The sequence below is a fragment of the Balaenoptera acutorostrata genome, chromosome 18 (genome assembly GCF_949987535.1).
Source record: "Balaenoptera acutorostrata chromosome 18, mBalAcu1.1, whole genome shotgun sequence".
Classification (NCBI taxonomy): domain Eukaryota; kingdom Metazoa; phylum Chordata; class Mammalia; order Artiodactyla; family Balaenopteridae; genus Balaenoptera; species Balaenoptera acutorostrata.
The window spans coordinates 75,750,332-75,776,352 of NC_080081.1; the positions used below are offsets into that span (position 1 = coordinate 75,750,332).

Below are 26,021 nucleotides of genomic sequence, written 5' to 3' on the forward strand. Positions count from 1 at the left end.
GTATAGTTGAAAGAGTATGGTTTTTAAGAATTACAATGCCTGGATTTAAGCCCCTGTTCTTCTTTTTGGCTGTTCATTTTTGTGATTTCTCTCTGCTTTATTGCCCCTACTTGTGAAGTAATAATAATAACAAATGCTGGTATTGTGCTTACCATGTGCTAAGCGCTATTCTGAGTGCTTTACGTGTATTGACTCATTTGGTCCTCAAAGTACCCGTTTGTGGTTGAGGAAACTGAGGCACAGAGAAGTCACTTGCTCATGATTACACAGCACATGGGTTAGAACATGAATGGTCTGAGCCCCACGTCTGTGCATGAGCATGATGATACAGTGTTTCCCATGAGGAGTATTCACTTACCTCATAGCGTTTATGGGAATAAACCAACCACACTCCGTTGTCCAATACATGTTGCAAATCACATTAAACTGTGTTCCAACTAGAATCAAACACACAGCTGATTTTGGATCTACGCTTCCCTCATTGTAGCTGCAGTTTTAAATAGGATGAACTAATGGCTATGAAGTTTCTAACCTACTAGCTGGTGGTTTCTTAAGCAGGAAAGGGAATCCCATTTGGAACCACAATTAATCCCTTTAATTAATCAAATTAACCAGACTAGCCTGCTTGATTCTCCCAGCTCATCCTTTTGAATAGGATTTAAAACAGGGTATCTTTCTTGAGCTTTGATTTTACTTGGCAGATTAAATGTGCACCGTTAAGGGCTCTTAATCCCTGAAAAAGAAAATACTACAAAATGCTCAGCCCCAGGAACCACTCCGTCCCTGTGTCTTGATTCTAACCTGAGGCTGTACTAATTCAAAACTCCCCTTTCATGCTGAGAATTACTAAAGCCACAGAAACCCGCCTGCTGTCATTTCTGGAAGCGATGACGTATGCTCCCCCCATCACATTCTTGTGGATGGCATTTCCACTAAAATTCTTCCAAGAAATGCCTTAACAAAATACTCCACTTACCTCTGGGGAAGTGCCTGGCTACTTAGTAGGAAGCGAGTGTCTACTGTGAAACTTACCAATGCCAAGTGCAAGCTTGAGTTTTAAAGAAATAAAGTTTGTTTAAGGCTACTATGTTACAATATTAATTTGAAAGTGAAAAAAAGGCCACTTGAGGAATATGATTTTCTCAAGGAAGCATTAAGTGTGGCCTTAGGGAGAGAATAAAAGTGATCACCTAGCTAACGAGAAAAAGAAAGAATGCTTGTACGTGGAAAATCCACCATTGATCTCTGCTTGGATTTTACACAGGCCCGTCTGCCTGTGAAGTGGATGGCTCCTGAAAGCTTGTTTGAGGGGATCTACACAATTAAGAGCGATGTCTGGTCATACGGAATATTACTCTGGGAAATATTCTCGCTTGGTAAGACTTGCAGTTCCCTGAGCCCTGGGCTTCTGCATTCTGCCCCTTCTGCACTCCTCCCCCACCCCTAAGTCAAAGGGTGGAAGAAATGCCATGACCCAGAGCCTGCCTAGTCTTACTTCTGTTGCAGCCTGAGCCCCTTTATTTTTACGTGCTGGTGTCCGTTGGTCTGTCCTGCCTGCCAGAACGTGGCTTCTCCTGCCCAGCACCACACAGAGCTGGCCCAGGGAAACACAATCCATCGTGTTTGCCAGTTGAGTGAATAATAAACACCTGAAGGGTGAGTGGATGGTTATATGACCTCTTGTTTCTCGCAGGTGTCAATCCTTACCCCGGGATTCCAGCTGATGCTAAATTCTACAAACTCATCCAGAGTGGATTTAAAATGGATCAGCCATTTTATGCCACGGAAGAAATGTAAGTTTAAGTCAGACCGTAAAGTGGCTGAAATCGGACATTTACAGCCTGTCTAGTGTCAAACCCATGAAAAAAAAAAAGTAAAACTCTTTAGTATGAAGTTCCCATGATTCCTCTTAAGAAAAGGAAAGAAAAGCAAATAAAGGAAAAGGAAAGGAAAGAAAACTCTTCCTTTTGGTTTCAGGGATTTCTGAACATAACTGAACGTTTTCTGGGTTTCAATTCCTTTACTTGAGGGACCCTTCTCCTGAATTCTGGTCCACACTGTATTTGTCAAAATGCATCATCTAATTTGTCCTTTCTCATATGAGTTCAAAATCTAGGCTAGTACTTGCCTCTGGACAAACATGCCATAAACAAGTATCTCCACAGCAGTAAATGGTGCTTCGTTAAGTGGAAAGTGACCCATTTTGCTTCATTCAGATTTCCTATCTTGCTCCTTCTTCTGTTGTCTTTACAGATACTTTATAATGCAATCCTGCTGGGCTTTTGACTCAAGGAAACGGCCATCCTTTCCTAACCTGACTTCATTTTTAGGATGTCAGCTGGCAGATGCGGAAGAAGCGGTAGGTGGCAGCACAGCATCTTATAAAGTATCGTTAGGAAGGAAAGAACTCTGTAACTCAGAACACTCATTGCTGATTTCCTAAGTGCCAAAGGTACCAAGTTGCCTTCCTCATCACAACTGGTCTAGGTTGCTCTTTAAAAGTTGTATGGGGTCAAACTCGTAATCCTAAACTCAAAGCAAAGGGCCACCCATCCTTCATCAATATAATTAGATTAAGAAAAGCATTCAGAAAAGTAAAGCTGCTCTTGTCCTGAAAAAAAAAAAAAAAAGTTGTATGGGGTTAGATATACTAACGGATAAGTTTTTAGGGGGAAAGAAGAAAAGAAGAACTTTTCCTGAAAATTTTAGCCAATTGATTAAGAAATTAAATGCTTTTAAGTGACCAGTGCAGAGGACCAAACAAATAAATAAAACGTAATCCCTGACCTCCAGAAGCCACTGACTTTACCTAATTCAGCATGAAGGTTTTGTGTGGAATAATCATACAACTCAATCATGTAATAGAGTGGAAAGAGCATTGACCTGGAGTCCTGAGAGCTTAGTACCAGCACTGGGCCTTAGTTTTCTTACCTGTAAAATGGGTTGCTAAGCTAGATGACCTTTGAGCTTTGGGAACTGGGAATTACTTTGCTGACTCTCACCCTTAACAGTACCACCTGATGTAGTTAGAGGAGCCATCCCCTAGACCAAGTGAACAAAGGAACCTGGAACTCCCAATACCTTGGTTCAAATCTTGGCTCCATTGTTTGCTTCTGATATGAGTTAATTAAGTCACTTAATCTTTGGGGGAGCGGGGGTGGGGGGGATCTCAGTTTCCTTATCTGAAATATGGGATTAACAAATCTTTGTGGATTTGTAAGGAGTAAATAAGGTGATGTATGTGAAAAGACTTAGCACGTGGGGAACACTTAGCAGGTGATAAGTGTTAGTTAAATATGAACTGAGTCTTTAAATGGATTGCCCGTCCTCTTTTTCTACATCATGAGGAGTCCATTTTCAATTCTGTTGTCTTTCCAGAGACCTGTGTGGATGGTATGTGTCTTCTCCTCCTGTTATGATTTTTTTTAAAATCACATATGGAAATTCAGTATTGTCAGGGAATTAGGACAAAAAGGAGAGATGGAAAGCCCCCAGGGGACTCACAGGCTACAGAGCAGATGACTTGTAAACAGTTAAGGACACTGTAAAATAAACCGAAAGCAGAGTTTTATAGAAAAACAAGTAATGAGTAATTTTTACCTGTTGGGCAATGGCTCCACTGCGGTGTTATTTGAGGTGAGCTGTGAAGACTGAGTAGATTTTGGCTGCTCACTGGGGGGTGGGGGTTAGCAAGATGCTGCAGGCTGGGTGAGTAATATAAATAAAGGTTCAGAGCTGAGAAAGTAGAATGGAAAATAATGGGTTGTAACTACAGTATAGGGTGAGTGGGGGCATGTGGAGAAAGACAAGACTGCAGAGCTGGTGTGACCGGCATGGAGGGCCCACGGCTGCTGAGGTGCCCTTGGCTTTGTTCAGGACGACCTTGATCTGGCCAGAGTTCCCCTTTCACATCCCCACACCCCCAGGACGTCCCAACCCGCTTCCCTCTGTTCGAGGGGTCTCAGAGGTATCAGGGATGGCTGAACTGCAAGATCCCCACGGATGAGGATTCAGCTGAGGGCATCTGTGCTCCAGGACCATCCTCCACGTTTTCCCCAGTCTCCTCCGCTCCATGCCCCTCGCGATGGAAGGTTCTTTTCCCTCCCAGTATCAAAGGCGCTGAGAGCAAGCTGAAACACCTTTAGCTACGTTCGAGGATGGGACCCCTGGGGTGAGATGAGCACCCCAGGAGGAGCCCCTTACTCCTGCAGGTGCTGTGGGCTCAGTCCAGAAGCCTGAGAAGCAGACACTGGGTTTCGGTCCCCACTTGCCGCTTGGCTGGTCACCTGTGAGACAGGCACGTCCTGCACAGCGATGCCAGGCAGCTCCACCCACAGTGGGCAGCCCCTGCCCCTCCGCCTCTTCTCTTCACATCTCCTAACATGTCATGTCCAGTCTCTTGGGTGGAAAAACAGGCCAGCACGCCTGGCGCAACCTTTCCTTGCACCCGCGTGAATGGTTTTTGTAGAATCTCTGTCTTGGCTTCATCACAGACCAGGAAGGAAGATGGCTCTTGGAGAACAAGTGAGACGGGGAGGGAGACACATCTAGAAATTGCAGGTTAACACTTTAGATCTAACCCAACCCTGATGGTATGGAGTGAGAGCAGGGAGGTCATTGAATAACATGCTAAGGCATTATTCAGACACTGATGAACCAATGAGATTTTTAGAATGGACAGACATGCTTCAATACCTGTCTTTTATAAAGACCCAGATCACTATGTATGGTGACGGATGTTAACTAGATTCTTGGGGTGATTCTTTTGCAATATATACAAATGTGAATCACTGTGATGTACACTTGAAACTAATTTCAAGTGTAACAACATGTCGATTATACCTCGATAATAAAAAAAGAGCCTGATCAAATAGTTTCCCCTCTCCAAATTCTCCCCTAACTTCCGCTTTCAGGTTCCTTCTTCTGAATCCCCTAACACTTTGTCTATCCCTCTACATGAAACTCAAGTCATGCTGTGTGATAGTTTTGCTTTGTGGGTCTGTCTGCCTCATCACTAGACTTGATCCATGAGGGCAAGGATGATGTGCTCTCATCTTTACATCACCTGATGTCACCCCATAGTCTGGAGACAGTAACTGGCTATTAAATAAATGAATGAATGTCAACATGAGAGTAGGTTAGTGACCACATCTGTTTTGTTCGCCATGGTATATGCAGCTGTAGCATCATGCTTAGTTCTCTCAGCTGTAAAATGTGTTGCTAAGCTACATGATCTTAGGGGGTACTAAGCAAATATTTCTGGATGGAGGGAAGGAAAGGACGCATAAAAGTACATTTAGGAAAACAAAGGCAAAAGAGCGAAAGTAAGGACACCAGTTAGGGTAGTTCCCTGGCGGTCCAGTGGTCAGGACTCGGCACTTTCACTGCCAGGGCCTGGGTTCCACCCCTGGTTGGGGAACTGGGATCCTGCATGCCTCGGCAACAGCAACAGAAAAAAAGAAGGACACCGGTTAGGAGGTGACTGCAGCCAGAGAGGTGAGCAGACAGGGAGTGAAGGGACGATGCAGTGGCAGTGGGATGAGGGAGGGACAGGCATGCCTTCTGCTTCCAGAAAGGCGCCTGAACTCATGCCATCTCTCTTCTCCTATCAGCCCCTATAAATTATGGGAAATATATACATTTTAAAGATAGAACTGGGGCTTCCCTGGTGGCGCAGTGGTTAAGAATCCGCCTGCCAATGCAGGGGACACGGGGTCAAGCCCTGGTCCCGGAAGATCCCACATGCCGCGGAGCAACTAAGCCTGTGCGCTACAACTACTGAGCCTATGCTCTAGAGCCCGTGAGCCACAACTACTGAGCCCGCGAGCCACAACTACTGAGCCCGTGAGCCACAACTACTGAAGCCCGCATGCCCTAGAGCCCGTGCTCTGCAACAAGAGAAGCCACGGCAATGAGAAGCCCGCGCACTGCAGTGAAGAGTAGCCCCTGCTCGCCGCAATTAGAGAAAGCCCGCGTGCAGCAACGAAGACCCAATGCAGCCAAAAATAAATAAATTTATTAAATTTAAAAAAAAAAGATAGAACTGAGGCCATAATGGCCTCTGAAAGCAAGAAGGAGATCTTTGTGGACCAGAAATTATGGAAAATCGCCGAGACAATGAAAACAGTTAAGACTGAAGAGGGAAAACCCAAAACAGAGGCTTCTTTGAAAAAACAAGGCAAAGTGCTTTCCTAAAAGGGTGGGAAGAGGTATAGATTCTGCAGGAGCTCTGCGGTGGGAGCAGCCACACTGTTAAATAAACACAAGAATAAAATGGGTGTTAAATATGTAAGTATAACCACTGGTGAAGGAGAAATATAATACATAATCTCAGATTCATCAGAGAAGAAAAAAGGGACCCTAGAAAACATGATCAATTATCAAAATGGAAAAGAGAGAAACAAAAAGAATTCATGACAATAGAAAAGACAAAATGGCTAGGATTAGTAAGCTCATTTAAGAAAGAGAATTTCGGGCTTCCCTGGTGGCACAGTGGTTAAGAATCTGCCCGCCAATGCGGGGTACACGGGTTCAAGCCCTGGTCCAGGAAGATCCCACATGCCGCGGAGCAACTAAGCCCGTGCGCCACAACTACTGAGCCTGCGCTCTAGAGCCCGTGAGCCACAGCTACTGAGCCCACATGCCACAACTACTGAAGCCCACACGCCTAGAGCCCGTGCTCCGCAACAAGAGAAGCCGCCGCAATGAGAAGCCCGCGCACCGCAAGGAAGAGTATCCCCCGCTCGCAACAACGAGAGAAAGCCCGCGCACAGCAACAAAGACCCAACGCAGCCAAAAATAAATAAATAAATAAAATTAAAAAAAAAAAAGAATTTCAAAAGTGGGTATGAACCATCTTCCACATCTCGGACCCTGGAGCCCTGGTAAGGCTCTGGATAAGAGTGTTCCCGGACCCAGAAGATAGGAGTAGGAATAAGTAAACCTTTCTGCAGGGTAGGCTGCTGATGTGACTCACAATTCAAAAGTGCGTCCTCTCTGGTCCAGCAATTCCACTTCCCTCATTTATCCCAAAGACAGACAAGGTCATGTGTGCACTTTTCAGTTTATGTGATACAACCAATCCATCAAAAGTTTAACTATGGTACATCAGTACTGTGGAACCCTAGGCTGCCGTTAAAAAGATGAGACGTGCCCATGTGTAGTAAATAGTGAAAAGATGTAACACATGTAACATATGAGCAACATATTTGTAATTCAAAACAAGGTTCTACAACAGAACCTACAGTCCGAGCCTCCCGACACAAAATTGTGTGTGAACAGCAAGCTAGCTATGATGGTGACTTTAGCTTTTTTTTTCTATATATCTTTCTATATGGCTTAGTTTATCTATATGAATGTGTATTAACTCTATAATGAAACAAAAAAGTAGAGCTGTTTTCATTTTGGACAAAAATTTTTAAAGTCACTAAACTCCCGAGTGAAAACCCAAGAAATCAATTCTCTGTATTTACTGCATAAAGAACAGATCTTTTGGGGGGCCTTTCTCTGAGTTTTTTAAAACTTATTTTATTGAAGTATAGTTGATTTACAATGTTGGGTTAATTTCTGCTGTATAGCAAAGTGAGTCAGGTATACATATCTATACATTCTTTTCCATTATGGTTTATCACAGGATATGGAATATAGTTCCCTGTGCTATACAGTGGGGCCTTGTTGTTTATGCATTCTATATATAAATGGCCTTTCTCTTTTATGGTTTTTCTGCATGGCCTCAGGATTTCTAGACTGAGATTTTACATCTAAAAGAAGAAACAATAATGAAATAAAATATTTGACTATGACTTGATTTCTCCATTAATAAAAGGATGAAGTTTGCTTGGTCAATTAATATGTAGAATATCCTCTAAGATCTATGCATAATACAAGTAACAATTGCCATGTAGGCATGTGACACGTAAGTCTTCATCAGATGGTAATCAGTGTCCTGTCTCTTTCCCACATGCAGATGTATCAGAACGTGGATGGCCATGTTTTGGAACGTCCTTCTGTTTACCAAAACAGGCGACCTTACAGCAGAGAGGTGGACTCAGGGCTACCCTCTCCACGGGCTCACGTTGAAGATTCCTAGAGAAACAATTTAGTCCTTGAGGACATCATCCCCCCGCCTACCTTAAACAGGCTGTAGATTACCAAAACAAGATTAACTTCATCACTAAATGAAAATATATTCTCAACTGCTGCTTTGCTGGACTTTTCTCTAGAAGCTCTCTGTATTTACTCTTGTTTCCAAAGGGACTTTTGTAAAATCCAGTCATTCTTTGCACAAGGCAAGAAGAGCTGATAATTAACTTTATCGGAGCATCTACCTACATCCACAGGCCTTCCCAGGCTGGCTTGAGTGAAAACTGTGTACCTGAAGTATAGTATATTCTTGTAAATACATAAGACAAAAGCATTTTGCTAAGGAGAAGCTAATATGATTTTTTAAATCTATGTTTTAAAATAATATGTAACTTTTTCAGCTATTTAGTGATATATTTTATGAATGGAAATAAAATTTCTACTATAGAAATGTTCATTATTGAATTGTTTACATGGTAGATTTAGGGTGAGACTTAACTGGAGTCATGAACCTACTGAAACCATGTCAGATGTTTTGTTTGTGCCTGTGTGTTTTTTTCCTATGGTGATGGCTAATTCCTTTGTCATATTTTTGAAAGGCTCCATGACTCCTGCCCCAGACTGTGTGAAGAACAGCCGGTGTTCATGAGCTTTACAAAAAAGGTGTCATACACTGTGTAGACTTCCAGAGCCTACTTTCTTTAAAAAAAAAAAAAAAAAAAACACCTACATTATGCTAAGATTCACTCATGATATTACACAGAGCTATGAATATACAATTACTACTATTTATTCATTTTCACATGATATTTGAAGTTTTAGGGGTTGGGTGGTATAATGGGTTCACAGGCGTTCCTCACTGTATTATTATTATTTTTAAATTAATTAATTAATTAATTTTTTGGCCGTGCCATGAGCCATGCGGGATCTTAGTTCCCCGACCAGGGATCGAACCCATGCCCCCTGTATTGGAAGCGTGGAGTCTTAACCACTGGACCACCAGGGAAGTCCCCCTCATGGTATTATACTTAATAACATAATTTTTGTATGTACCAAATATGATATTTAAAAGGCGATATTTTCTTAGGAGGGATGGCATTTATTTTATTTTTAAAATGTATTTTATTGAAGTATAGTTGATATACAATGTTGTGTTAATTTCTGCTGTACAGCAAAGTGATTCAGTTATACATATATATACACATTCTTTTTTATATTCTTTTCCATTATGGTTTATCACAGGATATTGAATATAGTTCCCTGTGCTATAACAGTAGGACCTTGTTGTTTATCCATTCTCTACATAATGGTTTGCATCTGCTAATCCCAAACTCCCAATCCAAGGAAGGATGGCATTTGAAATCCTCTTAGGGGAGCAGGTAGGGAGGGAAGGATTGGGTGTTTGGGATTAGCAGATGCAAACTATTATGTAGAGAATGGATAAACAATAAGGTCCTACTGTATAGCACAGGGAACTATATTCAATATCCTGTGATAAACCATAATAGAAAAGAATATGAAAAAGAGTATATATATATATGCATGTATAACTGAGTCACTTTGCTGTACAGTAGAAACTGGCACGGCATTGTAAATCAACTGCACTTCAATAAAATTTAAAAAATAAAAAAAATAAAAACCTCCTAAGGGAAAATGAAACTAGACCCTTTTAAACCCAGCTCTTACCACAGGTTTAGTTTGGGTCAAGTTGTGTCCCTGACATAACGACACATTTTAAAAAGGTGTCAGAACACAACTTACAAGCTCCCATCTTAGAGAAGCGTTGCTGCTACCACCTGGACAGCCCCTGCCGCCGAGCCCTTGTAGGAATCTTGCCAGTAGGTGGCGCCCTGGGACTACTGTTTTCATGACCGCAGCCAGGCTCCAGGACTCCAGCCTGTCTCTGGACAGACAAATTGTAAGAAGCAGAATTAAAGAAAAGGCCAATCAGTTGATTAGAAGGAAAAATAACCCTCTATGCAGACAACGTCAATTCATTTATTCACCAACCGTGGGAATGATGGTGCATTTTATGTGCGTTATTTACACATTCCCGACCGTGATAGAGCAGCCTGGGGTCAGATTCTTTCCGAGGACCTGGTATTTACCACTCTATTCTACACCGTGCGTTCATCTGCGCAGGGAACGCGCTTTTGAGCTTCTTCTTGGAGCACCTTCTCTGCTTAATGTTATCTGAGCCTGGACTGGCTTCCTATACTGAAAACAAAGACTGTTTCCTAGAGATTCCCAGAATTAAGAAAAACACCCTGAGGGGCTGGCCTGCAGCAGGGAGATACCCGCGTGACCTCTTATCACAGCTGCAGCCCTTCTTCTCCCACCACCGCCTGTGTTCCTTCCTGATCGTGCTTCTCTCTCCTCAGCTCTACATGAAGGACCTTCTCAGTAACAGATTTGTCTGAGCTCACCTGCCAGGCCCACTATCGTTTTTGTCAAAAATAAACGATGTATCAGAATTCACATTTGCTACTGTCTGTGCCACAATCACCATCAGCAACAGAAAAAAAAGGAGGGGCTCTTATCCCCTAAAAAACACATCTTTTTAGCTCCAGGAGACCCAACGTGTATTAAATTTCAAATTATCTTAAAGAGGCAGAAAAGTCTTTGATGATTTTTTTTGCACTAAAATATACATAATATAAAATTTACCACCTTAGCCACCTTTTAAATTGAGGTGTAGTTGATTTACAATGTGTTAGTTTCAGGTGTACAGCAAAGTGATTCAGTTGCATATATATGTATATATACTCTTTAAAAATTTTTTTTATATTAGGATATAGTTGATTAACAATGTTGTGTTAGTTTCAGGTGTACAGCAAAGTGATTCGGTCAGTTATATATATGTATATATATTCTTTTTCAGATTCTTTTTCATTATAGGTTATTACAAGATATTGACTATAGTTCCCTGTGCTGTGAGTAGGTCTTTGTTATCTATTTTACATATAGTAGTGTATATATCTTAGCCATTTTTCAGTGTACAGCTCAGTGGCATTAAGCACATTCACACTGTTGTGCAACCGTCACCACCATCCATCTCCAGAATTTTCTCATCTTCTCAAACTGAAACTGTCCCCATTAGATACTAACTCCCTATTCCCTCTCCCACCTCCCCCAGCCCCTGGCAGCCCATCCTACTTTCTGCTTCTCTAAATTTGGCTACTCTCGGTACTTCATATAAGTGGCATCGTGCAGGATATGTCTATTTGTAACATAATGTCCTCAAGGTTCGCTTGGGTGAATTCTTTAGATTGTATTGATTTGTTGATAACACACTATATTCCAGAGCTGTGCTGAAGGCTTCACATGGATTTTCTCATTTAACAAATTGTGAGGTAGGAGCTTGTTCTGTGGCAGTTTAACGGTGAAACGGAGACGTAAGCCTAAGAAGGGTTAAGTCACTTACTTAGGTCCGCAGAGACACTAAATGCAGGCCTGACCCGTCACCCACGCTGGCCACCTCCTCACCATCTCACCGTCCACTTCGGCCCTCTGGCCTCCTTCTGCCAGGACTTCATCTTGCTTTGGCTCAGTCCTCAGCCAATGAAAGGAGTCTGGTAACAGCAAGATCACACGAGTTCCAACTCCCAATTTGCCTCAAATTAAAAATGCATGTGTAGGGACTTCCCTGGTGGCGCAGTGGTTAAGAATCCGCCTGCCAATGCAGGGGACACGGGTTCGAGCCCTGGTCTGGGAAGATCCCACATGCCGCGGAGCAACTAAGCCCGTGCGCCACAACTACTGAGCCTGCGCTCTAAAGCCCATGAGCCACAGCTACTGAGCCCGTGTGCCACAACTACTGAAGCCTGCACGCCTAGAGCCTGTGCTCCGCAGCAAGAGAAGCCCGCACACTGCAACTAGAGGAAGCCCACGCACTGCAGCGAAGATACAACACAGCCAAAAATAAATAAATAAATAAATAAATTTTTAAAAATGCATGTGTAGGAAAGCAATTTGCCTTCCTGGTATCTTATTGAGAAAACTTCTGCATAAGCTCTGCTTGTGAAAAGTTAAGGGCTATAGTTGAAGGGAGCAGATACCTGAAATGTTTCAACTAAAAAAACTAAATAAAAATTTGTGCCTATTTAAGAATTTTCTCTATGTACTGCTAAAGGTCTCTTAAAAGAAAAATTATAATGAAGTCTGATATAATATATTCAGCAGCCAAAACATAAGAATCATAGCTTGTATGGTTAAACACAAATTACGAGGCTACAACTCTATCAATTAACGTAAGAAAACAATAGCTTTATCGATACATAATTCATATACCATACAATTCGCCTGTTGATAGTGTACAATTGAGTAAATTAACTTTTCGCTTGGATGAAAATTGCCTGACCTCTGACCACCTTACAGTTCTTTGATTTGACTGGGGAAGAGTCAAACAGCATTAATTGACCCCCAGAGTGCTTCAGTGGCCTGGCTTGCCAGGTTCCGTGTCAGGAGTTTAGTTAGGTTTTTTTTGCTGGATGTTGCTTCTATATCCAAGACTATTTAATACCTTAACCTTCTGTGTCTTAAAGGTTCCTCTGTTAGTAGTGGGCTATTTGGAGTTCCTACTGTTATGCAATAGATAACACAGAATAAAAGGTTAGGCTCCTGGTCTCTGCCCGAAATGCGGTCCTGTCAGTGGCAAGGCCCTTCCCACCGTGGTATCAGCATTTCCATGAGCACAGGAGTTTCCACTTGCAAATTCAGATGTCTATCTCTCCTGCAGCTCTCAGAGGAACTGAGAACCGCCAGGCTCCAGGCCCAGGCTGGGGCGCCTTGGGTGAGGGAGACCGTCCACATGCAGAATAAGAGGAGAAGGTAGGTAAGGGTCGCACAAAGAGGGAGGGGATCCCTTCTCCCTCGGTTTCTGCTCTGCCTTCTGTTCCCGCTAATCTGCTCACAGGAGAGCCCGGGACCAGGGAGGGAGTAAGGCTGGCGGGGAGGCGCTAGACAGACCTGGCCTCTTCCCCACCGCTCTGTTCTGAATTGCTGCATGGTCAGTGCTGGAATGAACCGAGGCTGAGGGAGCTGGTGGAGGGAGAAGGGGAAGAAGTGGACATTGGCTGTTAACCGGTCTGCGGAAAACCTGCAGGGACGGGAAAGGGCTGTGTTTTTTTGGTTTTGTTTTAAATTACTTATTTTATTTATTTATTATTTTTTGGCTGCGTTGGGTCTTTGCTGCTGTGCGCGGGCCCCCTCTAGCTGTGGCGAGCGGGGGGCCACTCCCCGCCGCGGCGCGCAGACCCCTCATTGCAGGGGCCCCTCCCGTTGTGGAGCACGGGCTCCAGGTGCACGGGCCTCAGCAGTTGTGGCACATGGGCTCAGTAGCTGTGGCTGGCGGGCTCCAGAGCGCAGACTCAGTAGTTGCGGCGCACGCGCTTAGTTGCTCCGCGGCATGTGGGATCCTCCCGGACCAGGGCTCGAACCCGCGTCGCCTGCATTGGCAGGCGGACTCCCAACCACTGCGCCACCAGGGAAGCCCGAAAGGGCTGTGTTGACTCTGGTGGCAGAAGGGAGAACAGAAGAACACTCTGTGGCTGGTCCATTGCAGAGATTGTGCACAATGTTATATTGGCCGACACCTCTGCAGTGCTTTGTAACAGGAACACTTTGGTACATTAATTCACTTCATCTTTGCAAAAATCCCATGAGGTCAATACTCTTTATAGCCCCGTTTTACAGACAAAGAAGTTGAGGTGCAGAAAAGTTCGATAACTTGACAAATGCCAGTTGGTAGGTGGCAGAGCCTGGGCCAGAGCTCTCCCAGGTCCATGCCCTCCACACTGGGCTCTTTGCCCGAAACTGCAAACACACTACAGGATCCAGTGTGTTTTCACATACCTATGTGAGGTATACGATGTGCAAGTGTTAATCTTATATCTATACCTTTTTTCATATTTGAAGACATGGCCTGTAGTGGTGGTACTTCTGGCCCCAGATTTACCCCCTTTGAAAAGCAAATTTCATCAACTTCTTTTCTGTCAGTCCTTCAATCATGACCCTTTGGCCCAGGCAGTCAGGGTGAGACCTGGGATGGGAAACGTCAGAGAGTTAGGACAAAATCTGTGGCTGCTGATAGATTGTCACCTGCTTCTCACAGACTGTGCGGGCCAATGTGACTGATTTATTAATGCTAATGTGGTTGCCCTCTCATTGAATTTTTTTTTCTTTTTTTTTTTATTGGAGTATAATTGCTTCACAATGGTGTGTTAGTTTCTGCTTTATAACAAAGTGAATCAGCTATACATATACATATGTCCCCATATCTCCTCCCTCTTGCGTCTCCCTCCCACCCTCCCTATCCCACCCCTCTAGGTGGACACAAAGCACCAAGCTGATCTCCCTGTGCTATGAGGCTGCTTCCCACTAGCTATCTATTTTATGTTTGATAGTATGTATATGTCAATGTTACTCTCTCACTTCGTCCCAGCTTACCCTTCCCCCTCCCCGTGTCATTAAGTCCATTCTTTACGTCTGCGTCTTTATTCCTGTCCTGCCCCTAGGTTCTTCAGAACCTTTTTTTTTTTTTAGATTCCATATATATGTGTTAGCATACGGTATTTGTTTTTCTCTTTCTGACTTACTTTACTCTGTATGACAGACTCTAGGTCCATCCACCTCACTACAAATAACTCAATTTCGTTTCTTTTTATGGCTGAGTAACACTCCATTGTATATATGTGCCACATCTACTTTATCCATTCATCTGTCGATGGACACTTAGGTTGCTTCCATGTCCTGGCTATTGTAAATCCTCTCATTGAATTTTGATTCAGATGAAAGCCAATGTGGAGTTAGCATGACTTTTGGAAATATGTTTGCATTTTCAGTTCTACAGCGAAATAGCAGCAATATCTTTAAATTTTAAAATTCTGACCCCTCCTTTTCTTTGACTTTATCTTCCACAGTATTTATTTTATTTTTTTTTAATTGAAGTATAGTTAATTTACAATGTTGTGTTAGTTTCAGGTGTACAGCAAAGTTATTCAGTTATATGTATCTATGTATATTCTTTTTCATATTCTTTTCCATCATGGTTTATCACAGGATAGTGAATATAGTTCCCTGTGCTATACAGTAGGACCTTGTTGTTTATCCCATTCTATAGATAATAGTTTACATCTGCTGACCCCAAACTCCCAGTTTTTCCTTCCCCCACCCCCTCCCCCTTGGCAACCACAAATATCTATGTTCTCTGTGTCTTCTTCCACGGGATTTTTGTTTTGAGTATACATAAAAGGTATCAGGGTGAGAAATTTAATCTGTGTGGTCATCTGGTCAACTAATTCACCCCATGGTGTTTATTACATGCCTCCTGAGGGCTCGGTTCTCGGCACCCAGGACACAAGCAAACCAGACACACTGTCTCCAGGCTCATAGAATTCACTGTGGCTGAGAGGTGATATGAAACTAAATACAATAAGCAAGGTGATTTCAGATAAGGATAGATATATTCAGGAAGAAAATAACACATAACGGTGTCTGGGCGACAACCGAGAATGGGGCAGAATGATTCCTTAGACACTGCTTCTTGTTGAGTGAGAGTTTATTAGATACTTATTGTGTGAAGCATTTGAAATGCAGAGAAAGAGTAAAACATGCTACCTGTTCTCCACAGCAGTAGCAACAAGACGGGACATGGAATTTCAAGCAGGTCGACTTGTGACCTGCCTGAGTTACCAGGGAAAACTTCCCTGGGATAACATTGACATTAAAATGCTAATGGCACCAAAAGTCTATCCGGCTTGAATGCTGAGAGTGAATATGGGCCCTGCTGGCTTAGATGGTGGGAAGGGTTTGGTTGGACACCCTTACCCCTTTGCAAGACCTCTGCTCCCCGGATTAGACCTTAAACCTGTGTTTGTTGATTGCACAAGTACTCTGGATCGGCTTCTCCCAGAGGCATTTAAAACATGCCAAGCTGGTGTTGCATAAAAAAACAAGCCTATGCATTCAGCAAATATAATCCGGCGAGCAGAGACGCGTCTCTCACTCACCCGGAGGGGAGCCCAGGTCCTGCTGCCGCCAGTGGAACACAGGCGATGGACATTGAGAAGGTCAACTCCATGGACTTTGGAGAATTTGTGGATGTGTTTGGGAATGTCGTCGAGAGATGTCCTCTGATTGCAGCCGCCGTTCGGTCCCAGTGCCCGTTCTCTGACTTGGAAGATTTAGAGCAGCACTTTTTTGCCTTTACCGATGCTCTTCCACAGTCAGGTAAGGCTTTGGTGTTAGACACTGAGATTCTCAACAGAGGGATTTCAGATATGCTTATCAAAAAAAACTGGGGGGGGGGGTCATGTGGCTTTTTTTTTAGTTTTTAATTTTAAAAAATTTTAATAGTTTTTAAAAGTTACTTTCCATTTAATTATTACAATATTGGCTGTGTTCCCTGTGTTGTACACTACATCCTTGATCCTATCTCACCCCCAATAGTTTGTACCTCCCCCCCAACCCTATATTCCCCCCACAATGGTAACCACTAGTTTGTTCTCTGACCTGTGAGTCGGCTTCTTTTTTGTTATCAAAATGTTTTTAGATATTTGAGCCCAGTTGCTTATCACTGGTATATATATTTAGCTCTCTTTGCTGTAAGGGTCAGTAAGTTCCTTCAGACTCTGTGAATGAGAATCAAGCCCTTGCAGCGTTAAGCGGACAGTGGAGTGAAAGAACGTTCCTTGGCTCAGGTAATGTGGCTGTTAAATATTAAAGCTACGGGGTCACCAGGAAAGAGGAGCAGACAGCAGTCTCCCCAGGCCTCGCGGTGGCTCAGGGGCCAAAGGTCAGGCTGGGGGCCCACCCTCTCGCCGTGTGTTCGCTTTGGGAATGTCCTGTATGCAACAGAGAAGACAGCGCCATATCAGACTATCTCAGGAGCCCAGGGGAAAGAGCAAACGGCTGACATTTTTACCAGAAAGGGCCGGTTTGGACCAGATGGCTGAGGAAAGTAAACTCCCTCAGATCAGCAACTCCCTGGGGGAGTGAGGGGGAAAAAGACAAAAATCTGAAGGACTCCCTCTGGAGAAAGGGAGAGAAATTGCTGATGTCCTTTGGGTAGAGAGAGAAAAGGAGGCACTTGTGGGTGTGGCGTGGGGAGATGAGGAGGTCTAGGGTCAGGCCAACCCCAGGTGACTCAGAAGGGCACACGGCCTCACGGGGTTCAGAGGCCGAATGTTAGCAGCCAAGGTTTCCTCCTGGGCTGTCTTCACAGTCCTTGGAGAAGCCTGGATGGGCTGAGGGGACCTCGAGGGGACGGACTGCCTTCACAGAGGGGCTTCCACAGGGATCTGGGCTGAGAGAGAAGCACTGTCTCTTCTTTTCCAGACACTGCTCAGCTGTGCGCCCAGGGCTTGGACACCCGGCATGGTTTCTAGCTGTCAGGGGATTCTCCCAAATAAGGAACTCATTTTAATTCCCTGTAGGCACATTCAGGGTGAGGGGAGGCCAGGGGGATAAAATCAAGCTGACAGGAATGTGGGCGCCCTGTTGGTCCTCACCCATTTCTCAGGACCTCTCCGAAGCCGAACCCTCAGCTGCCCCATTGGCCTCAGACACTAGGGAACCTCTGAATCCTGACCAGTGTAAGAATCCCACACCCCATCCCCCGTGGAGGGGATGTGGGGACTTGATAAAGGTTTGCTGAGTGAATGAATGCAATTGTTCCTAAGAGGATTTTGAAAGATGATCAATCTTGGTATTACCCCTTCCCCACACATTTTAACTGGGATGACTTTAGTGGCAGGTCAGTGGGACAAAATAACTGGAGGGAGTTTGGACCACCTGGGTGTTTGTTTGCTTCTACACTGGACACAGGTCTTTGGTGGGACCTCCCTGCTGGTCGAACCTGCCTCTCAGCCCTAGGCTGGCGTCCACACTTGCCTCAGGCAGCTGGGAGCACAGCCTGTCTCTAATCACCTTGCCCCGTATCTAATCACCTTCATGGCATTAGACAGCTGACACTAGCAGTAGAAATAATAATAACAATCACTATAATGCATTTAACCCTTACTCTTGCTGTTTCAGGCACCTTTCTAAACACCTCGCATTTGTTAACTCATTTAATCCTCATAATAATCCTATAAAACAAGGATTATCATTATTATCCCCCTTTTACAGATAAGAAAACTCAGGCACAGAGAGATTAAATAACTTGATCAAGGACACAGCTAGAAAGTGGCAGAACTGGGATTTAAACCCTGACACTCAACCCAACAGCTTTTGAAGAATTTTCCAGAGAATCAAAAGCAAAATCTAGAAACAGTTTCTAGGGCTTGTATTTATTCATTCACTGATTTATTCAATTAACATTAATGCTTGATGTCCCAGGCTTTTTTTTTCTTTTTATCCTTTTTTTTCCCCGCCCCCGGCCATGCTGCGAGACTTGTGGGATCCCAGTTCCCCAACCAGGGATTGAACCGCGGCCATGGCAGTGAAAGCGCCAAATGCTAACCACTAGACCACCAGGACACTCCCTGGTTTTTTAAATAATCAAGCAAAATGGGATTCACTGCATAGTCTAGCTTTACTCCTGGAATAGTAAGCAACAAACTGGGTGTAATAGAGTCTTTGAATCCTAAAACTAAAAGGGACCTTAAAGAGATGTTCAGCATATGATGATCTAACTGGTCAAGGACTTGTTTTAGATGATCTAAGAGAACCCTCTACCATTAAAAGAAAACTGGAAATCCTGTTTCTAGAGGAAACTAAGGTTCACAATCCATTTAGGAGATGCTATGATGATTATTGACCAGTAGGTGGCAGTCCAGGACTAATATTTAGCTCCAGCACTAATTGGCAAAGTACCCTTTCAAGCCAATCAATTCCTAACTCCCAAGCCAGAAGAATGGCATAGACACACACACACACACACACACACACACACACACACACACACGGCTAATGACGAACCGATTCAATACTGATTTGTGTTAAAAATCAAAGAGTAATAACACCATCATAACAGAGTTAATCATGCACCTCTTTGTGGCATTTCAGAATTGCAATAATGCCATAATTCGTTATTTAATACTTATTTCAGAACACAGTTGTTGGAAGAATCAAAGAGTTGGATACTAATAATTTCCTTAAATGTAGGCGATAAGGTATTTAGACGAGGCTATCAAAATGTGTTTGTTCGGTCAAAGAATACATAACACTCCTTCCCCAGAGTAATGTGTCAGTCAATAAACACTTGCTGAATGCCTGCTATGCCCAAGGAATTGTCCCAGGCACTGGGGATAAAGCCTTGAACAAGACAAGTCCCTGCCTTCAGTGAGCTTACATTCTAGTGAAGTGACACCGGATTAACATAAATTAATAAGATCATTTCAATTCTGGAAACTATTAGAATAAAATTTGTAATAGGGTGGAAAATGTGTAATAAAAGAGGTCTTTCTTAGGAAGTGATATTTGAGTTTAAAACCAAAAGTTGAGAGGGAAGCTGTTGAAGATCTAGGACAAGCCCACCCTAATACAAGGAACTTGAGACTTTTGACATTTGGGGGCACAGAAAGACCAAGGTGGTTGGAGAATGGTGGAGAGTGGAGGGACAGGAGGAAAGAGGGGTCAGGCAGAGGGACCGCAGTAGCAGTAAAAGTGAGAGGTGATGGCCGGGTGAACTAGGGTTGGAGCAGGAGAGATGAAGAGATGTGGCTGGATTCTCAGGATACATTTTAGTTAGAGCCAACAGGTGTTTTTGATGGATTTGTTGGGGGAAGGCAGGTCAGAAACAAAGAGAAATTAAGGATAAGTCCTACTTTTTTGTTTTTGTTTTTGTTTTTTTTAAAGAACAGGCAGTTGTATACAAAGATAAATGCTTATTTGTGCCTGGCAGTTAAACCTCCTTATGTGTTAACTCTTTTTTTTTAAATTAATTAACTTATCTATTTATTTATTTATGGCTGTGTTGGGTCTTCGCTTCTGTGCGAGGGCTCTCCCCAGTTGCGGCAAGCGGGGGCCACTCTTCATTGCGGTGCGCGGGTCTCTCACTTTCGCGGCCTCTCCCGTTGCGGAGCACAGGCTCCAGACGCGCAGGCTCAGCAGTTGTGGCGCACGGGCCTAGTCGCTCCGCGGCATGTGGGATCTTCCCAGACCAGGGCTCGAACCCGTGTCCCCTGCATTGGCAGGCAGATTCTCAACCACTGCGCCACCAGGGAAGCCCAAGTCCTACGTTTTTAATCTGAGCAGATGAGTGGGTGGTGGTCTGTTTTCTACAATGAGGAGGAGTTCGGAATTGAGAGGACAGGATGGAGGATGGGAGCTTGGTAAGTCTGAGATGCCTAGTAATCATCCAGATTAAAATATTGAGCGTTCAGTTGGCTCATAACAAAGGAACTCAGTGGAAAGCTGTGGACTAGACTAGATCTGGGTGTCGTGAAAGAATTGATGGCATTTAAAGCTATGGGACTAGATGAGAACACCTGGGGCATCCGTGTGAATGCAGAAGGGAAGAGATGTGAGTACTGAGTCCTGGGGTACTTCGGTGTTAGTGATCTGGCAGAGCAAGGACCAGTGATGAGAGTAGGTAAGCGATGGTCATCTTCCAAGGAGAGAGGGCCAACCATGTGACATGCTCCCAAGGGGCTGAGAGAGAAGAGGACAGAGCACTGGTCACTGGCTTGAGCAAGCCGTCCATCATCTGTGACCTGATGAGTACAGATTGGTTGGTGGGTGGGGCTGGAAGCTTGATGGGGTGAAGGGAGGCGAGGAAGTGGAGAAGCTGAGGAGACAGTGCCTTCGAGGAGTTTTGCTATAAGGAGGAGCAGAGACGCAGGGAGGAACTAGAGGACAACGGGGCATCAAGGGAGGGCTTTACTTTTGTTTATGGAGTGAGTGGTTCTAGGGAGTGTTTGTGTGCCGATCAAGACAAGGCAGTGGTGGGACTGATGTTTGAAATTGTGACCTTTGAGATGGAAGGAGGGGCTAGCTCCAAGAACACAAGTGGAGAGGTTGGTCCAGATGATCCACTGCAGCAGGAGGGAGAACACACCAGCTGGTACAGTGTGGGGGTCCTGCTGGACTGTGAAAGGCTTCCAGGCCAGCCGCCTACTCTTCAGTGGCCACCACTGTCTGCCCTGTTCTCCTCCTGTTGAAGCAAGGAGCGTCAGCTCTGTGCCGGGAACTCTTCGAGGTGCACAGATTCGTGGTTTGTGGTCACAGCAAATAATGCATGTCCACACCTGCACCTCCAGACGCGGCACGCCAATGGCAGAGGCAGTACTCTCTCAGACTTTAGGAGGGACTGAAGAAAAGGCAGCACTGAAAGGCCATGAAGCACGGGCCACTGACCAAACCCGGCTAGGCTTGGGCATTCCAGGTGGGAGGACCACAGGACCGAGGCAGCGAGGTGGCAAGTACCCAGGTGAGGTCTCCAGCCTCCTACTAGGGTTTAAGGCCACGGCTGGGAGCGCCTGGGGGATGCAGGGCTGGGAGGGAACCAGGGCTGTGCCGCAGGCCAGTGAGGCTGTGCCAGTGCCCTCCTGGGCAGGACTCAGGGGTCAGTGATTTGGGGCAATAAAGATGGAGTCTTTGGCTGAATGAGGTCAGGTTCTATTTCTGCGGAGCTACCGCTCCCTGCCTGACTCCCACCATCTCCTTTTATCTGCAGCTGAGGGCTGTGTGTGTGTGTGTGTGTGTGTGTGTGTGTGTGTGTGTGTGTGTAAATCCTCGTTTCTAGTCTCTTTTCTTCTTCTCTTGGCTCTGTCCTCTCAGCCTCCTTTCTTTCCTCTTCCCCCTCTTCTCCCGCAAACAGTGGAAAACACATGCTCAATCCTGGGCAAACATTAACCCCAGGTGACGTTTTCAAGAGGGAAGACAAGCCCAGCGGAGTGAGAAGCAGGGTGCCAGGGCCGGGGTGAGGACGGCCCTGCCCCACGCTGGAAAGGAGGGTCTGGTAGGGATGACCAGGGGACAGACCCCACCCCTGCCGGGCCCTCCCGCCCATAACCGCGTCCTCCACGCTGGAGCTGGGCCTCTGCAGAGAAAGAAACAGGGGGAAGGGAAGCCGAGAGAGGGAGGCATGTGAGAAGGCGGGGTCTCGGCCCCTCACCTCCTCACCTCGAGGCGTCTTTGAAAATCTGAATAAGTAAGGAGGAGGCGCGGGGCGGGCCTGCGGTTCCGGCCTGGGAGCCGCCCAGCACTCGGCTGCCCAGGACCCCGCCGCCGCCGCCCATTTTCGCGGTCCCGGCTGGGTGGGTTCAGATCGGATTCGGGTGCCGCTTGGCCTCAGGCCTGGGAAGCAGCCCGGCACAGCCACCTCCCGGCCCAGGGCTGGGGGCCCCCAGGCAGGGAATTTATCACCTACATTTTCGCACCACCCGGATCCGCTGGACGTGGGAAGTGGGAACAAACCACTTCACCTTTGCAGCGCCCCAGGGACAGGGCCCAGGAGAGGGGTTCTAAAACGGTGGTGTTACAGAGATGGGATTATTGGTGACATGAGTTTCGTTTTCGACTCCCCTTAACCTTGAAGGGGCAGCCAGTGCCCCGAAGCCAGTGGTTTTGAGCCCAGGATCCCGGGCAGGCAGCTCCTGGCCCAGTGACCTTGGAAAGGTCACCTACCCCTTTCCGAGTCTCCCTTGAATCCTCTCTTCATTGTAGATGTTCCCCCCGGTTCTCCCACCTCTCAGGACATTGGTCCACGATTAGATGGCGCAATCCCAATCATCCTTTAACTGGGCAGAAACTATAAGATTTAAGCAGGGGAAGTTTATACCATAATTAAAGGGGGGGTTAATGATCTCCTTTTCTAGTGGAGCCCCCAGCCTGTCCCTAGCCCCAGGGTCAGATGCTTCCAGCCACATCACAGCCCAGTTGCACTGAGTTTACTGGGACACATAATATGGCTGTTTATTGAACATTTGCTAGCATTAGGTGCTGTCTGGGTAAATGAATTGTGTCTAATCCTCACCACTGCCCAGCAAGTTAGGTGTCATCAGTCCCCCTGTACAGATCCGGCTCCCCGCTTACCATACCTGAAACCTTGCCGAGCCCCAAGAATTCTAATTCTCTCTTTAGAGAGCTAAGCAAAATGATTGACCAGGGCTCGGGAAAGCCCCGGTGGATTAGGACTTGAAATCCCAGGTATCACGCCAGGGGTTTCCAGTTTTAGGCCAATGTTAGGAGATTAGGAGAAGCTCTCTTCCGAGGAAACGTTATTGTCTGAGAGCTCTTTGAGATTTACAGTGGGAGAAGGGAAATGAGCCTCAGAAACGGTGCGTGATGAGTGCGTGCTATTTTCCTACAAGGAGGAAAGCCTCTTTCATTCAAAGGGCCGTAGAATTCGGCTGGAAATGGGTTTCTTTGCAGTCAGTCATCTGCAAAGGTCTTGGGATGCCTGATTCCAGAAGCCCAGAACTCACACTTAGGGTCACAATTCCTGGGCATTTATTCGCCAAGCCCCACGGATGTTATTCCCATGGACCGTCCCCGCCCTTCTCCTTTGGAACAGAGCGAAACCCATTCCGTGGCTTTTGCAGGAAGTCTTCAGGCCCTTGTGTCCGGCCCTCTGCGACATCAAAGCCCCCCTGAGAGCAAAGGACTTTGAAAAGATACGAAACGCTCGGGCTCCCTTATCGCGTCCCTGCTCCCTCCCGAGCAAGTCGTAAATTCCGAGCCTCTGTGGCCTCTCCCCACCGCTCTTCTTGCTCCAAGGTCTCAAAGGACAAACTTGTCACTTCCCGCCCCGCCCCTGGGTCCTGGCCGAGGAATAATGAAGGGGGGATGGAGGGGCGCGAGGTTTGGGATGGGTTGGAGGGACGGGTGCGGAGGGCGCCCCTAGCCTCCCGACACCCCCAGTTGCCCCTCCTCACGTCCTGGGACCCTGCTTCCCTCGGATACCCCTCGGGGCGCGGTACCGCGCTCCCGCCCGCGTGTCTGTGCTTCTCCGCAGGCCAGGAGGGCGTCCTGCGCTGCCACCCGGACCTGGCTGGCCGCGAGCTGCAGCGGGGCGAGCTCAGCGCCGAGTCGCAGCGGGAGCAGAGCGCCGCGGGCCTCACGAGCCTGGGCGCGGCCGAGCGGCTCTGGCTGGCCGAACTCAACGCGCAGTACCGCGCGCGCTTCGGCTTCCCCTTCGTGCCCGCCGCGCGCCTCAGCGACCGGGCGGCGGTGCCCAGCGAGCGGGTGCGCCGGCTGCACTGCCCACCGGCGCAGGAGCTGAGCACCACACTCGGGGAGGTGAAGAAGATCGGCCGCCGGCGTCTCGCCGACCTCCTCGGGAGCCACGCCGCCGAGCCGTAGCGGCCGCGCCAGCCAGGGACCCGGGACGCACGTCGTGACGCGCGGGGGCCGCGGGCGCGCGCGCTGCGCTTGGAACAGCGTCCACACCCGCGCACAAAGGCCGGGGAGAACCGAGGCAGTTGCACGAATAATAAGCCCTTTTGTCCACCTACCCGCATGCTCACGCTTTGCCAAAATAGATAGTTTCGTGCTTTGCGCCCCCCTCTCCGCGCGCCGCCCCCGATTTATCCAGCTCGCTGCTCCAATTCTTCACTCCCTTAGCGGCCCGCTGACACCACCAGCTTTTGCGGATTCCAGGGCGCTAATCCAGCTCTCTCTGGCTCCCCACCCTCTCCTGCCAAACCCCAGGCGCAAAGCAAAACGGACGGAAAAGGAAGTTTTTATTCCGCAGCGGTTTGTCTGTTTCTTTTTTCTTCTCCCACCTTAGTTGCTGCACGCGACATTTACATGTGAGTGGAAGCGTCTCTCTGGAGCTTCTGGAGTCCACAGGAGCCAGAGCTGGGACAGCAAAGCGCCGGGGAAGCAGCGTGCGGGGGGGACGGCGGGCAGGAGAGAGCCCCGCAGGGGCCGGCTTTGCGGAGGCGCCCCTTGGATCAGAGAAGGCTGGGAGCGGGGGCTCTCTAGGATGGACGGGCCTGAAGGTCAGGGCCAGTGGCCTCCCGTCTCTCCCGAAGGTGGGCCCAGGAGAGCTGGTTTGTCAGAGTCCCTGGAAACCATAAGTCATTAAACATAATTTTTAAAATTATTGAATAACACTCATTGAGTAGTGCTGGATATCCGCCCACCCCCCATGAAGATGGGACCCCATAGCGCTGATAAAGCAGTTGATGAGGGAAGATCTGTGCCCATAGAAGGCTTTCTGGCCAAAGGAGGCCAGACTGGGCAGCTCTGCACTGGTGGCCAGAAAGTCCACTCACACAGGAGGAGCCCGCCACGTTTCTCCTCTGCCCCCCAGCCAGCCAGCCAGCCATTTGCACTGGAAGGTCTAACGAACCCCAACAAATACTCCTTAGGCTTCTGTTGGCAAAGGAGAAACAAGCCATACCGTCCTCCTCACCGCAGACGGGGTAAGACGTGGAGGCAGAGTTGGCCCTTTTGAAGACAAGAACCTCCATTAGTGACCAGCCCGGGTCTGAGGGACAACAGCAGCAAGAAAACCTTTCCATAAAAAGCGGTGTGGCCGCACCCTTGGTTGGGGGCTCAATTCCACAGAGAGAAGCCACGGTGGTAGCACAGGAATTTTAATCACGGAAGCCCACCTCCCTTTGCCATCTTACAGGTGTTGCCCGCTAGTGGTGAGGGTGAAGGCCAGAGGCTGGTCAGCGTGGTAGGTAGGGGAGACAGGAAGTGAGCTGTGACCCCACCGAACCTGTAGAACAACTCCAGGGCTTCCCCTGCCAAGGGCCGGCGGGTGCCAGAGCCTGCCCTGGATTTAGGAGCACCAGGTGCACATCACAAAGGACCTGGATGCAAAGTTGGGGCCCTTGGGCCTGGGGCTAGACGCTGGCCTCCCTCCAGCCAGGGTGACTTGGGGGCTTTCCTGACACACGCGAGAAACCTGCTGCTTGGCGAAGAGGGTTTTCTGGTCCAGGATACAAGCACCAAGGGCTGGGCCTGAGACTGAGAATAATACACTATATTGGAGGTACCTTACCCAATCCTGGGGTGAGTCCAGCTCTGAGATAGATGGA

At 46.9% G+C, this 26,021-nt stretch overlaps 2 protein-coding genes across 6 annotated transcripts in view; both read left to right on the top strand.

Moving 5' to 3' along the window:
* FLT3 (fms related receptor tyrosine kinase 3) overlaps window positions 1–8,457 on the top strand; it is a 75,669-nt gene extending 67,212 nt beyond the window's left edge. For all 3 annotated transcript variants that reach the window (XM_057532973.1, XM_057532974.1, XM_057532975.1), the window contains 4 exons: window positions 1,265–1,376; window positions 1,694–1,793; window positions 2,254–2,359; window positions 7,967–8,457. In XM_057532973.1, coding sequence (XP_057388956.1) covers window positions 1,265–1,376; window positions 1,694–1,793; window positions 2,254–2,359; window positions 7,967–8,089 — 441 coding nt within the window. In that variant the 3' untranslated portion in view covers window positions 8,090–8,457. The remainder of the gene's footprint in view (window positions 1–1,264; window positions 1,377–1,693; window positions 1,794–2,253; window positions 2,360–7,966) is intronic.
* Window positions 8,458–16,098: 7,641 nt separating this feature from the next.
* On the top strand, window positions 16,099–25,035 carry URAD (ureidoimidazoline (2-oxo-4-hydroxy-4-carboxy-5-) decarboxylase). 3 transcript variants are annotated; one of them, XR_009005955.1, is made up of 2 exons: window positions 16,099–16,311; window positions 24,758–25,035. XR_009005955.1 is itself a non-coding variant. In XM_007164188.2 (2 exons), the coding sequence occupies exon 2, from the start codon at window positions 23,815–23,817 to the stop codon at window positions 24,328–24,330; it is 516 nt and encodes a 171-aa protein (XP_007164250.2). In that variant the 5' UTR covers window positions 16,099–16,311; window positions 23,571–23,814; the 3' UTR covers window positions 24,331–25,035. The 3 variants fall into 3 exon arrangements, 2 of the variants coding, with proteins under 2 accessions (XP_007164250.2, XP_057389174.1); XM_007164188.2 differs by having other exon boundaries at window positions 23,571–25,035; XM_057533191.1 differs by having other exon boundaries at window positions 23,984–25,035.
* Window positions 25,036–26,021: the final 986 nt, after the last annotated feature.